This window comes from Triturus cristatus, chromosome 4_1, assembly GCF_964204655.1.
Source record: "Triturus cristatus chromosome 4_1, aTriCri1.1, whole genome shotgun sequence".
NCBI lineage: Eukaryota > Metazoa > Chordata > Amphibia > Caudata > Salamandridae > Triturus > Triturus cristatus.
This window is the reverse complement of record NC_140585.1, coordinates 732,974,228-732,989,308: the sequence shown is the minus strand read 5'-3', so window position 1 is coordinate 732,989,308 and position 15,081 is coordinate 732,974,228. Positions and strand designations below refer to the sequence as shown.

General features: G+C 52.7%; 1 protein-coding gene across 3 annotated transcripts in view; it reads right to left on the bottom strand.

Annotated features, from left to right (window-relative positions):
* Positions 1–21: 21 nt before the first annotated feature.
* Positions 22–15,081, bottom strand: part of PARPBP (PARP1 binding protein) — a 226,949-nt gene continuing 211,889 nt past the window's right edge. For all 3 annotated transcript variants that reach the window (XM_085653228.1, XM_085653230.1, XM_085653229.1), the window contains exons 9-11: positions 11,022–11,103; positions 2,411–2,576; positions 22–508 (exon numbers count right to left, since the gene is read on the bottom strand). In XM_085653228.1, the coding sequence (XP_085509354.1) occupies positions 186–508; positions 2,411–2,576; positions 11,022–11,103 (571 nt within the window). In that variant the 3' untranslated portion in view covers positions 22–185. The remainder of the gene's footprint in view (positions 509–2,410; positions 2,577–11,021; positions 11,104–15,081) is intronic.

The following is a 15,081-nucleotide window of genomic DNA, read 5'->3' as shown; positions in this document are numbered from 1 at the left end:
ATCAGAAAATGTACGTTTCCATAGAAATATTTACAATGTTTAATAAAATACAAAATGTCTGCAAAATGAAAAACCTAGTCAAAACCTGTCATTCAAACTGATAAAACAAGGTGTTACCTAAAACTAGTGCCCAACGATTACCACATTCAATTGTCAAAGAATAAAATAAAAAAAAATAAAAAAAATCAGAGTCTGAAAAAACTGGTTAGCTTTGCCTGACCAGCGATTAGTTTCTTCTTGGATGCTGCTTTGTTGACATTCTCTGCTACACAGAGTTTATTGTCCAGTTTATTCGACGGCTTCTTTGACACCTTGAGTCCACCAGCAGTTTTCTTGTGAGGTGGTTCCTCACAGGAAAGGGTTTCACTACTTGAATTCACTTGTTTCCTCTTTGAGCTCTTCTGCGCCAACTTCTCGCCTGAATTACCCTTAGTGCAAGCAAGTCCTTTCAGGGGAACATTTCCAGAAACTAGTGCAAGAGCTGGTCTTGTTGGAAGTGAAGGCTCTTCTAAAGAAGGTGGGGTTTTTCATAGTGCATCAGATGCAGGAGAGGAAAGAAAGGAGGAAAAACACACATTATTATAGCCGAAATGTAAAGGACTAAATTCTACAAACGGTGGAAAAAGAAGCGCCAAATTCTTCACACCCTATAAACAATATTCCTTTTGCAGAATTCAGCATACAGTTAAGACATGTCACACAAGTTGTCCTCAGCATATTCTCCTGTGCGCAACTAAATTCTAAATTTAAGCCAGAGGTGGGGACAAGGCCACAACCAAACTACATCTCATTATTGATTGGATTTATGATGTAAGAGGAAAGAGGTTAAGAATTAAAGCAGATCGCAGCAAACTATTACATGGCCTAGGAATGACTGTTTTATACATTCCAATGAACTGCTTCAAACCCACAACAGATCTTTAACCTGCACCAAAATGTCATGACTCAGGGAAAGGCATTTGTTAGAAGTACTTACAACCACCTTTTGGTGAAAATGTACCCAAAAGGAACCGTCCGGTAGTACTAACTATATGCCTCATAAATGTTGGCGTTAAAGTAATGAAATTCTAGGAAGGCACTTAAAATCCGCGATTAAAGGACTCTAGAGAGGCATAGGATACTTAATGAAGGATCTGGCTACCAGACCACTAGACTTGCACCAAGCGGGTTGCTGGTTAGTCGCTGCAGGTTTAAGTTCCTTCCTGCGGACAAGAACATAAGGAATGTTTTTGAAGCCTTCACGGATAAGGAGGGAAGTTGCCATTCCAGGCGCGCACCATGCTGCTTCAATATTTATGTGTCGGTATCACCAGGGCACACCATGAAGCCAAACTGCACACCATATGCAAAGCTTAGGACTTCACAATCTTTATTCCAATAAGTAGCAACACCTAAAAGGACAACTTCGTTAATTAACACATACTCAAAACAATACTACCTTCATCATCTTCTCATTCATAATATTAATGGCAATATATGGAATCTCATTTGTAAAGTTGTTCACGGTATTTGTAACTGCATTTGTCGCATCAAGGGTGAAGTCATGAGCATTGTGTTTGTTGTGACAGCTCCTCATTCAGTAACTAGCACACAGCCATGCAAAAAAAAAACCTAACCATAACTCATTAGTTTTTGCTAACCATAACTTCACTCTATTTGTCGTTTAAGGTTTGTAAGTGAATTTATGGGGTTTTCTATTAAAAAATAAGTAAAGGTGGTTTAATCAAACCCAACTATTTAACATTTCTTGAACTGTAGTTTGTTTCAGGTGAAAATAATATATCAATATATCCCCATCTATCTGTCAATGGGGCTCATCACAATTTGCAAAAGGGTGTATAGTCATGGAGGCAGGGGTGCACAAGTTCACCATTGTCAAACAAGTATGCTGATCAATTCACTGTATAAAGAATGTTTAGCTGCAATGATGGCACAGTTCACATGATCAACTAAGCCACAGTACAAAGTGCTATCGTGTGGGTGATGGTCTTCATGGACCTGAACTTCAGATCTACGTGTGGAAATAGCCACCCTGCGAAGAATCTGTGCCGGGTCCACACCAATCAAACCTGCAGAAACGCACTAAAGTGCAAACACGTCCACCAGATATATTGTACAATGTGTGAGAGATGTATCTAGAGCCCAAACTTAAAAATAACATCATGATGTATTATTTCATCAAGCCAAGTTTGAACATGAGGTTGTGAATGGCCCAGTGAAACTCTTGCGTCCTTACACTACCCCGCTGTTTAAGAGACTGTGTGGGTTGCGAATATATGTTCTGTGTTAATACATTTGCAGAGCATGTGCAGTTCTAGTGCATACAGACCAAAACGCCCAGGTCTCAGGCTGATCTCCAGCAGTGCACAGAAAAAGTCTCAGTGAGAAGGAGTATATTAGATCGTAATACCTGAGAGCGGTTCTTCATCGAAGCACAGCACAGAAACCAGCCTTGGTGCAGGGTGGACACATGTAGGTACTTGGCTCATGCTAGGGAAGTTCTGTAGCTTTCGGTGGAGCCCTTGGTCATCCTTGTATGTACAGGCAAACTGCGAGCGGATCAAAGTCTGCTTCAACTACAAAAACAGAACACAAATCATCAGATGGAACAGTGGAAAAAGCCTCCAGTGCCAGGAAATGAGGGATACATACAATGCTTAATTTGTAAAACAGTAAGTGCCAGGGCCCTGGCCAGGAGGCTGCCGCAGCTCGCACTACCCATTGCCCCTGCCAGTGCTGTCAACTGTGCCAACACAACTACTAACCATCGCACTCCTACAAGTGTAACAGTTCAGACTATTCCAGAAGCCCAAAGCTATAAGAATGGCTTGGGCAGCAGATATTAGTTATTTTTAATGTATTTTAAATGATTAAAAAACAGTTTTTGTGTTCATCTCTAAATCAGGCAAACAGTGCCACCATGTGGCAGGCAGTCTGCCATAAATCCCAGTGTTGACAATTAAGTGCGGAGCACTAGAAAACACAGGTACAAATTAAGCACTGGAAATACCTTTGCTTTCTAGCATCTGAAAGGTAAGCATGAATGGGTAAAGTTGGATCTGAGCAGCAGGACGTAAAAGGTTTACTAAAATAATCTCACAGTAAAAATGTAAACATCAGTTGCTTTAAACCACCAACACATTCTGCAATACTATTTGAAATGCAGCATTATTATTTGCCATCAATCAGACATACTACAGGTTCTGCAGATGAGGAAGGGCACTTAAAACAGTCCAGGAAGAATATAGTGATGAGCGTGGAGTATGGAGTTTAAACTGCAGATCATGAAGGAGGCGGACAATGTACTCTCAGCCCTCACCAATACTTGAAGTGCAGTTTCAGGAGAGAACAGTTTAGTGAGGGACCTCCGATTTGCATATGCAGCCGTTTTCAAGTTCATTTAATTAAGTACATAGTTAATTAAAACTGTCGGACCGATCGGTTAAACGAGTACATTCAGTAAATACAGTAAAATACCGAAAAACAGCTTGTGCAAAGTAAAGAAAACTGTAAAGTGTAAAGTGCCGCAATAGGATATATAATAGTCTTTTAAAAGTTCATTCTCTGCACCTTTAGCCATGAGCTTTTGACAGATCGAGGTCAATGCTGATGGTACAAGATAGCTTGTGCGACCTAAAGAAAACTGTAAAATATAACTGCGGCAATGCGATACATTATAGTCTATGAGCTCTTGACAATTAGGGGTCGGTGTTGAAGTTTCAAAACAAAAGACTCGGAAAGGGGTCGCTATAACGTCAGGGCCTTTAGTCCATAAGAGCGACTATCCCTTGTACCCGCTGAAAAATGATTGATCAATTCAAAGCTCATAGAGTGACCGTGCCCATCTGTGCAACAAGATACAATAAACAAGCATTGGCATAGCCAATAGGTCTCGCCTTTGGGACCTTATAAGTGTTTAGCCATGCAACAGTTGCATAACTAAATACTTATAAGGTCCCAAAAGCGAGACCTATTGGCTAAGCAAAGCGGCCGCAAAAGTGATCGCGATCCAATCACGATCAAACAAAGCGGCCGTAAGTGAAAGTAATCCCGGTAAAACGCGGCGCGCGCGCCCGCGCACATGTACTGTAGCTCTAGGCTGGCCTGGTAGCACTTTTTGGAGCCCTCTCAATAAGTCTCGCCAGACCAGCGCATGCGCTGGGTCAGGCGAGACCTAAAAAGCAGGGCAAAAACTGGTCTTGAGCCAAGAGATCAAGAATCCATGCTTGGCCTGCAAGTGTTTACAGCTGCCAAGCTTCTGAATTTCTGGTCAACTCTTGCCAGATATTTCACCAATCTGCAATTTAGCTGAATGTCAGAAGGACCAAAACAGGCTAGAACTCTCTCCCTGCAATGGCATAGCCCCCTGTTGCTAAACGCTGGTTTTAATCTGGTTTTCCAGTCCTCCAAAGTTGATTTGCATATGCAGATTTGGTGAACTATAGTTTCAGGGCCTTGGCCGCATAGTCGGCATGCGTCTGTGCTGTCAGTACGATTCCATGGCAGCAGATGTAGAAGTGACGGCAGACAGCCCAAACGTTTCTTCAAAGAGGACCTTTTAATGTGAGCATTGATGCCTGGGCCCAGGTCTTGTTGAGGTGCTAGGCTTTTGTAGGTCGCTATTGTTAAACAGGCGTGCTGTCGTCAGGAACAGACCTTTTGTTGGCCAGCAGAGAGGAACGCTTGATTATTTTATTTACGATGCTCTTAACTTGGGAGTAACTGCCAGTTGAGTCCCATAACTGATTTAGGCCAAGGGATGCTAAGGCTGAGAGGAGGCAACTCCGAGAAGGGGAGTAGTCTATTGACAAGTGGCTGTTTCACAATAAGGCTTTTCCCTCACCAGGGGCAATAAATCTTTGATGGGATGCTGAACGAAAGCATTGAAATGTACCGACATAAGAGCATTTGAACGTTTTATGTCGTACTATTCATGTTTGTAAGTGTATTGATCTGTGTAATACATTTTTGATCTAAAGCAGAGGTACTCACAAACTTTCTCTTGGTGGCCAAATTTACAGTGTGGTTTGTGGCCGAGGGCCGCACCTTGGGGGCGGGGTCATTGAGGGAGGGGGCAGGGCTAGAGCAACAAAAAAAAACTGACCATGAGGTGGAACACAGGTCCCTGCAGCGGACGCCTTCGTCCACTGAGCCACCGGACCCGGCATACACATCTCCCTCCCTCCCTCCCTCTCTCCCTCCCTCCCTCCCTCCTCCCTCCCTCCTCCCTCCCCCTCTCCCCGTCTCCCTCCCTCTCCCTCTCCCCGTCTCCCTCCCTCTCCCTCTCCCTCTCCCCGTCTCCCTCCCTCTCCCTCTCCCTCTCCCCGTCTCCCTCCCTCTCCCTCTCCCCGTCTCCCTCCCTCTCCCTCTCCCCGTCTCCCTCCCTCTCCCTCTCCCCGTCTCCCTCCCTCTCCCTCTCCCCGTCTCCCTCCCTCTCCCTCTCCCCGTCTCCCTCCCCCTCCCTCTCCCCGTCTCCCTCCCTCTCCACGTCTCCCTCCCTCTCCCCGTCTCCCTCCCTCTCCCCGTCTCCCTCCCTCTCTCCCCGTCTCCCTCCCTCTCTCCCCGTCTCCCTCCCTCTCCCTCCCCGTCTCCCTCCCTCTCCCCGTCTCCCTCCCTCTCCCCGTCTCCCTCCCTCTCCCTGTCTCCCTCCCTCTCCCCGTCTCCCTCCCTCTCCCTCTCCCCGTCTCCCTCCCTCTCCCCCCCTCTCCCCGTCTCCCTCCCTCTCCCCCCCTCTCCCCGTCTCCCTCCCTCTCCCCGTCTCCCCCCGTCTCCCTCCCTCTCCCCGTCTCCCTCCGTCTCCCTCCCTCTCCCCGTCTCCCTCCCTCTCCCCGTCTCCCAGTCTCCCTCCGTCTCCCTCCCTCTCCCCGTCTCCCTCCCTCTCCCCGTCTCCCAGTCTCCCTCCCTCTCCCCGTCTCCGTCTCCCTCCCTCTCCCCGTCTCCCAGTCTCCCTCCCTCTCCCTCCCTCTCCCCGTCTCCCTCCCTCTCCCCGTCTCCCTCCCTCTCCCCGTCTCCCTCCCTCTCCCCGTCTCCCTCCCTCTCCCCGTCTCCCTCCCTCTCCCCGTCTCCCTCCCTCCCTCTCCCCGTCTCCCTCCCTCCCTCTCCCCGTCTCCCTCCCTCCCTCTCCCCGTCTCCCTCCCTCCCTCCCTCTCCCCGTCTCCCTCCCTCCCTCCCTCTCCGTCTCCCTCCCTCCCTCCCTCTCCCAGTCTCCCTCCCTCCCTCTCCCAGTCTCCCTCCCTCCCTCTCCCAGTCTCCCTCCCTCCCTCTCCCAGTCTCCCTCCCTCCCTCTCCCCGTCTCCCAGTCTCCCTCCCTCTCCCCGTCTCCCAGTCTCCCTCCCTCTCCCCGTCTCCCAGTCTCCCTCCCTCTCCCCGTCTCCCAGTCTCCCTCCCTCTCCCCGTCTCCCAGTCTCCCTCCCTCTCCCCGTCTCCCTCCCTCTCCCCGTCTCCCAGTCTCCCTCCCTCTCCCCGTCTCCCTCCCTCTCCCCGTCTCCCCGTCTCCCTCCCTCTCCCAGTCTCCCTCCCTCTCCCAGTCTCCCTCCCTCTCCCCGTCTCCCTCCCTCTCCCCGTCTCCCTCCCTCTCCCCGTCTCCCTCCCTCTCCCCGTCTCCCTCCCTCTCCCCGTCTCCCTCCCTCCCTCTCCCCGTCTCCCTCCCTCCCTCTCCCCGTCTCCCTCCCTCCCTCTCCCCGTCTCCCTCCCTCCCTCTCCCAGTCTCCCTCCCTCCCTCCCTCTCCCAGTCTCCCTCCCTCCCTCTCCCAGTCTCCCTCCCTCTCCCCGTCTCCCTCCCTCCCTCTCCCCGTCTCCCTCCCTCCCTCCCTCTCCCCGTCTCCCTCCCTCCCTCCCTCCCTCTCCCAGTCTCCCTCCCTCCCTCTCCCAGTCTCCCTCCCTCCCTCTCCCCGTCTGCCAGTCTCCCTCCCTCTCCCCGTCTCCCAGTCTCCCTCCCTCTCCCCGTCTCCCAGTCTCCCTCCCTCTCCCAGTCTCCCTCCCTCTCCCCGTCTCCCTCCCTCTCCCCGTCTCCCTCCCTCTCCCCGTCTCCCTCCCTCTCCCCGTCTCCCTCCCTCTCCCCGTCTCCCTCCCTCTCCCCGTCTCCCTCCCTCCCTCTCCCAGTCTCCCTCCCTCCCTCTCCCAGTCTCCCTCCCTCCCTCTCCCAGTCTCCCTCCCTCCCTCTCCCAGTCTCCCTCCCTCTCCCCGTCTCCCTCCCTCTCCCCGTCTCCCTCCCTCCCTCTCCCCGTCTCCCTCCCTCCCTCCCTCCCTCCCCCAGTCTCCCTCCCTCCCTCTCCCAGTCTCCCTCCCTCCCTCTCCCCGTCTCCCAGTCTCCCTCCCTCTCCCCGTCTCCCAGTCTCCCTCCCTCTCCCCGTCTCCCAGTCTCCCTCCCTCTCCCCGTCTCCCAGTCTCCCTCCCTCTCCCCGTCTCCCTCCCTCTCCCCGTCTCCCAGTCTCCCTCCCTCTCCCCGTCTCCCAGTCTCCCTCCCTCTCCCCGTCTCCCTCCCTCCCTCTCCCCGTCTCCCAGTCTCCCTCCCTCTCCCAGTCTCCCTCCCTCTCCCCGTCTCCCTCCCTCTCCCCGTCTCCCTCCCTCCCTCTCCCCGTCTCCCTCCCTCCCTCTCCCCGTCTCCCTCCCTCCCTCTCCCCGTCTCCCTCCCTCCCTCTCCCCGTCTCCCTCCCTCCCTCTCCCCGTCTCCCTCCCTCCCTCTCCCAGTCTCCCTCCCTCCCTCTCCCAGTCTCCCTCCCTCCCCCAGTCTCCCTCCCTCCCTCTCCCAGTCTCCCTCCCTCCCTCTCCCCGTCTCCCAGTCTCCCTCCCTCTCTCCGTCTCCCAGTCTCCCTCCCTCTCCCCGTCTCCCAGTCTCCCTCCCTCTCCCCGTCTCCCAGTCTCCCTCCCTCTCCCCGTCTCCCAGTCTCCCTCCCTCCCTCTCCCCGTCTCCCAGTCTCCCTCCCTCTCCCCGTCTCCCAGTCTCCCTCCCTCTCCCCGTCTCCCTCCCTCTCCCCGTCTCCCCGTCTCCCTCCCTCTCCCCGTCTCCCAGTCTCCCTCCCTCTCCCCGTCTCCCAGTCTCCCTCCCTCTCCCCGTCTCCCTCCCTCCCTCTCCCCGTCTCCCAGTCTCCCTCCCTCTCCCAGTCTCCCTCCCTCTCCCCGTCCCCCTCCCTCCCTCTCCCAGTCTCCCTCCCTCCCTCTCCCAGTCTCCCTCCCTCCCTCTCCCAGTCTCCCTCCCTCCCTCTCCCCGTCTCCCTCCCTCCCTCCCTCTCCCCGTCTCCCTCCCTCCCTCCCTCTCCCCGTCTCCCTCCCTCCCTCCCTCCCTCTCCCAGTCTCCCTCCCTCCCTCTCCCAGTCTCCCTCCCTCCCTCTCCCAGTCTCCCTCCCTCCCTCTCCCCGTCTCCCAGTCTCCCTCCCTCTCCCCGTCTCCCAGTCTCCCTCCCTCTCCCCGTCTCCCAGTCTCCCTCCCTCTCCCCGTCTCCCAGTCTCCCTCCCTCTCCCCGTCTCCCAGTCTCCCTCCCTCTCCCCGTCTCCCCGTCTCCCTCCCTCTCCCCGTCTCCCCGTCTCCCTCCGTCTCCCCGTCTCCCTCCCTCTCCCCGTCTCCCAGTCTCCCTCCCTCTCCCAGTCTCCCTCCCTCTCCCCGTCTCCCTCCCTCCCTCTCCCCGTCTCCCTCCCTCCCTCTCCCAGTCTCCCTCCCTCCCTCTCCCAGTCTCCCTCCCTCCCTCTCCCAGTCTCCCTCCCTCCCTCTCCCCGTCTCCCTCCCTCTCCCCGTCTCCCAGTCTCCCTCCCTCTCCCCGTCTCCCAGTCTCCCTCCCTCTCCCCGTCTCCCAGTCTCCCTCCCTCGTCTCCCTCCCTCTCCCCGTCTCCCAGTCTCCCTCCCTCTCCCCGTCTCCCTCCCTCTCCCCGTCTCCCAGTCTCCCTCCCTCTCCCCGTCTCCCAGTCTCCCTCCCTCTCCCCGTCTCCCTCCCTCCCTCTCCCCGTCTCCCAGTCTCCCTCCCTCTCCCAGTCTCCCTCCCTCTCCCAGTCTCCCTCCCTCTCCCCGTCTCCCTCTCCCCCCCTCTCCCCGTCTCCCTCCCTCCCTCTCCCCGTCTCCCTCCCTCCCTCTCCCCGTCTCCCTCCCTCCCTCTCCCAGTCTCCCTCCCTCCCTCTCCCAGTCTCCCTCCCTCCCTCTCCCCGTCTCCCTCTCCCCCCCTCTCCCCGTCTCCCTCCCTCCCTCTCCCCGTCTCCCTCCCTCCCTCCGTCTCCCAGTCTCCCTCCCTCCCTCTCCCAGTCTCCCTCCCTCCCTCTCCCAGTCTCCCTCCCTCCCTCTCCCAGTCTCCCTCCCTCCCTCTCCCAGTCTCCCTCCCTCCCTCTCCCAGTCTCCCTCCCTCCCTCTCCCAGTCTCCCTCCCTCCCTCTCTCTCCCAGTCTCCCTCCCTCCCTCTCTCTCCCAGTCTCCCTCCCTCCCTCTCCCAGTCTCCCTCCCTCCCTCTCTCTCCCAGTCTCCCTCCCTCTCCCTCCCTCTCCCCGTCTCCCTCCATCTCCCTCCGTCTCCCTCCCTCTCCCTCTCCCCCCCTCTCCCCGTCTCCCTCCCCCTCTCCCCGTCTCCCTCCCCCTCTCCCCGTCTCCCTCCCTCTCCCTCTCCCCGTCTCCCTCCCTCTCCCCGTCTCCCTCCCTCTCCCCGTCTCCCTCCCTCTCCCCGTCTCCCTCCCTCTCCCCGTCTCCCTCCCTCTCCCCGTCTCCCTCCCTCTCCCCGTCTCCCTCCCTCTCCCCGTCTCCCTCCCTCTCCCCGTCTCCCTCCCTCTCCCTCTCCCCGTCTCCCTCCCTCTCCCTCTCCCCGTCTCCCTCCCTCTCCCCGTCTCCCTCCCTCTCCCCGTCTCCCTCCCTCTCCCTCTCCCCGTCTCCCTCCCTCTCCCTCTCCCCGTCTCCCTCTCCCTCTCCCCGTCTCCCTCCCTCTCTCCCCGTCTCCCTCCCTCTCTCCCCGTCTCCCTCCCTCTCCCCGTCTCCCTCCCTCTCCCCGTCTCCCTCCCTCTCCCCGTCTCCCTCCCTCTCCCCGTCTCCCTCCCTCTCCCCGTCTCCCTCCCTCTCCCCGTCTCCCTCCCTCTCCCCGTCTCCCTCCCTCTCCCCGTCTCCCTCCCTCTCCCCGTCTCCCTCTCTCCCTCCCTCTCCCTCTCTCCCTCCCTCTCCCCGTCTCCCTCCCTCTCCCCGTCTCCCTCCCTCTCCCCGTCTCCCTCCCCATCTCTCTCCGTCTCTCTCTCTCGCCCTCCCTCTCCGTCTGTCTCTTTGCCTCTCGGTCTGTCTCTGCCTATCTGTCTCTATCCGTCCCTGTCTCGGTTAGTCTCTATCTCTGTCTGTTTCTGTCTCTCCCTACTGCCCTCTGTCACCCTCTGCCCCCTTACCCGACTCTCACACCCTGCTGTTCTCTTGTCATTCTTTGTCACCTCTACCCCCTCCACCCTACGCTTGTGTGGCAGCTGAGGCAGCTTCCCTTCCAGGGCACACACACAGCCCCACCAGAGTACTTCACAGGTCTTTAAGAGACCATTTGCATGATAACGAGGCTTTGTTGTATTTCACCTCTTAGCGCCCCAGCAGCTCCACTCGGACTATCGCTTGAATCGCCCGGCCCCCACAGAGCAGAGTCTGTTTGCGGACACTGTTAAAAAAACCAAAAAACACCAGTACGATGTCTGCAAGGTCCGCGGGCCGCCAAGAAAGGCTTGCCGGGCCGCAGGCGGCCCGCGGGCCGTACTATGAGTACCCCTGATCTAAAGTGATCGAAATAAAGTTTTTGAACCGAATGAAGGCATGTCCACTTGCAGAACACCAAGCAGCTTGCGGAGCCACTGCAAGGCTGTGAAGCTCCTCTGATGCCATTATCACAATGCAGCAGCGCACAGTCCAAAAAAAAGGACTCAACTGAAATAAGAACACCACTTCTGAAAGATCAGTTCTTTTTGCGCAATACACCCCTTGATCATTTTTAATACACAGAAGCTTCAATGAAGAGTACTTTAAAACCTCAGACTCCCTTTTTCCTCACACTTTATTCTAATATTACTCCAAAGAGGGAGGACAAATTTACCTTTTCTTTTTTTCCATCCATAGATTTTTGAACACGGTCTCTGAGGGATTTCGGTGAGGACTCATTGGCTTGCTCAGGAGATCTGTAATAAAAGCCAAAAATAGTTATCTGCATAAAGTCCATTGACAACAAGTAATATATCAAAGACATACATCTGAAAAAGTGGCAATGGCCAAAGGAACAATTTTGCCAGATCCAGTTTGGTATTTTCGATTATACATGTCTTCAAAGCTGTAGCTGATACCATACAAATTGCTGCAGAGGTGCCACCATCTCATGCCCCACCCTGTGCCACTTACAAACTATTAAAGTTATCAAAAGGAGGGTTACATAAATACTACAGCATTAATTCTAGTCAATATTGATAATTCTATTTATTGCTCACCAGTCACTTTCATTGTTGTGTTTACCACATTTCATCATTTGTCTGATCCACATTATGAATAGTTTTTTTTTTTTAAATCCCCCCCCCCCCCTTCCCTGATGAACATTTCTCACAGAATTTCATTAGGGAGCTTTACTCACATAGCATACTACAGTTGCACGATCTTCACAGTGAGACTATGGCACAGAAAAAGGTCTATAAAGAAACAAAATACTTGACCTGACCTTTAACTACAGTTTTCCAGGAATACTTTTATAGCTTTACAAGCTTGATTTAAAACTACCAGGCAATGCAGACATAGTAAAAGATGGCAGGTATGAAGTTCACCTTAGTTGGCAAGTTTCCATAGCATCACCTAATCCCTCTCCTTTGAAAGTAGGACTATAACTTCATTTTGCAGTGTTGACACACTGTAGGAAACTGGGTTTTTGTTGCAGTAGCTCCCTTCTTTTTGCCCGATATTTGATGCAACTTTGACTGAAGTGCACTGGGTTCCTGCTAACCATGTCCTGAGTGCCAGTGATCTTTTCCAAAAACTGTACAATTGTTTCCCCAATTGGAAATATCTTTAACACTCTCTAGAAGTCCCTGGTAAATGTTACCCCTGGTATCTAGGGCCTGAGGTTCTAAAAAGGGTCCCTAAGGGCTGCAGGCTACGTGTTTTCGTGCAGACAAAAAATAAAACACGACATGACACATCCCTGTGTGCCATGCCCCCCTAACACTACATGTAATCTTTGTAAGTCACCCATACAGCAGGCCTTACAGCACTAAGGCAGGGTGCCTTGTATTACACGCAAGGACATATCTGCAGGAGTAGGTAGGCCCCCGTGCTGGTCAGTTCCATTACTGCCAAGTATTAGTACAAGTGAACAAGGAAGCCATTTCAAAACTTGTGCTTGACACTGGTAAAAACGAGTTCTCCAGCTACATGATGACTTCGCTGAAAATAGAGATGTTTGGTATCAAACATCTTGTATTCTCAAACCAACCCAGATTCCAGTAGTGAATATGTCAATACATGCACACAGAGGGCACCTTAGAGGGGCCCCCCTGAAAACCTACCAGCCTCTGGTGCGTTGGCTGACTGGTCTCTGCCAGCCTCCTATCCAAGACAAGTTTCTAACTTCCCAGAGTGACGGCCTTTGCTCTTAGGCAGTCAGAAACAAAGCCTACCGGGGAAGAGGGTGTTCACACCCCCTGCCACAGGATGACCTGCTGATTAGCATTCTAAGAGGAGAGCTTCAAAGGAGCTGCCACCTTTGAAATGCAAGTCTGGCTCCCTCACAGGAGAGGAAGCCAACCCTCTTTGTCCAGAGCCCCTTGGCACCTGGACAGGCGGGAAAATTAGCTACTCAGGTAGACGTGCCCACCCCCAGGCTAGTACCACCCCTAAGGTGGCCTAACTTGAAGTGAACACAACTTTTCAGAGAAAGCCATTTTGGTGATGGTTAACTTCGGCATTCTTGGACAGGGTTATGCTCACTTCCCACATGAATCATGTAGTGATTACAGTGGTTAATAGCCCATTGGCTACTACCCTACACTCCCCTAACGCTCCTAAATTCAGGATTTATGGGAGGACCTGGAACCAGAAAATCAGATCCTGCAGACCTGAAAAAAAGACTATGGACTGAAGACCCAGCAACTGACGTGGTGCCAACCCTGTCCGCCTGCTGACTTTGACAATTGCGCCAAAAGATGACTTGTCCTGCAGCTGCGGAGTCTTCAAAGCCTGGGAGACCTGCCAGAAATTCACCCAGGAACCAAGACCTCCGTGGGACAGCAGACACCCAAAGAAGAACGGTGAGGAGTCCACTGTGGATTGACCCCTCTTGAACTTTCCAACATTGCCTGCAGCTCTGTGGTCTACAGAACCAAACTATATCCTCAGCAGCTACGCAGGCAGCTTCAATGAGGCTGGGTTGGTGCAACAATGCACTTTGAAAGTGATTGGTTTGTTCACTGACATTTTCTACAGGAAAGGATAATATTTATGAAGCGCACTTATACCCGCAGGTGTCAAGGCGCTGAGCGGACAGGGGAGAAGGGAGAAGTGGCAACATCCAGCTAAGAAGCAAATAGCCAAGTTTTCGAAAGTTTCCTGAAGACCGGAAAAGAGTCAGCCTTGGAAATGGAAGGAGGCAAGGAGTTCCAGAGTTTGGTGGCTGCCACAGAAAAGGAACGTACTGGACCATAAACCAGTGCTGACTAGCTGACACCAGACCAACTATGATTATTTTACTGTGCAGGTGGGGAAAGGATAGGAATGTGATCTTAAAAATTGTTCACAGTACCAGGATACCACCAACTGGTAGCACGGTAAGGGTATTTTTGGAGCTCTGCTGCATCGCTAAGGGATCTACATCTGGATCACTCAATCAAATCAAGGCTAGCTGTTTGTTGTCAAACTCACATTCACGGCAAGCCACTTGGTCTCTGCTCAGTGTGCACGGTAATTGTTGAGGCAAGGTAAGTGCTATACTGTCAAACAGAGGCCCAGTCTCAGTAATCCGTGATGGAAAATTTGCAACTCTGTTCTTTTCTTCAAAGCAAACTAGGATACATGTTTAAATTAGGCGATCTTTGATGTTAGGAAAAGAAGCATTTAGGGCTAGTCATACTTCCCTGAATGCCAGCGCAATATGGAATCTTTTATAGTCGAGTGAAAACTTGTGGGGGGGTGTTTGAAGGGGTGGGAACAATTTTTTTTTAAAATAATTAAATGATTTGCACATTGTTTGACCTGGCTCTGGTCACCACAGATTTTGCCTTCCTCTGCTATGCTAAACTTGTTTTTGTTGGCTTTTAGTACTCTATGCACTTTCCCTAGCAAATCAGTGGTAAAGTGGTGGGGTACACCTGATTGGTACATTTAATTTACCTGTAGTACCATATACTAGGAACTTACATGCACTCAGGACTTGTACATTAAATGCAACTCTGTGCCACCCACTTAAGTAGCCTTTTAAAACTGTTCTCAGGCCCGCCACTCTAGCCTGTAGTGTAGTTCTAATCTGCCATTTCGACCTCGCAAAAATCAACATTTTGCTGGAACTACTCCTTCCTTTTTAATACTAATAAGCTACCTATAAGTTAGGCCCTAAAGGCCCACAGCACAGGGTGCATATAATTTAAAATGTAGGACATTTGGGTTGGAGTTTTACATTTCCTTGCAGTGGAAAAACTCCCAACGTCTTTTCACTGTTGTAAGGTTATCTCTCCCATAGACTAACACTGGGTTACCTTGTTAAATTTAAGTTCAGATTGGGTGCAGATAGCGAAACAATGTTTACACTCAAATGAATTGATCATGCTGGTATGTTTCTGCCCAAATCAAATGTGCCTTTTTGCCAGTGCATGACTGAAGGGCTCTGCTGTTGTGAGTAGTGTATTGTTGCAGGCAGTGAAACAAAAGAAACCTTGGTGTGAATGACAGGATCACTGGTGAGGTGCTGTACCCTGCCCATAATACATTCAAAAGGTCCTGCTTGCAGCACACACACACACAAAGTAACCTGACACTAGGCCTGCCTTTGTCACCATAGGCGGTTGGGAACCAGGCAAAGAACCGACCAGAACCCGTTTATAAGTTAGATCAGGAAATTCCCCCCTCAAACCCCCCACACAAAGGCTGGCACCAGGTATTAAAGTGGCACCTTCAGAACCTCTCAT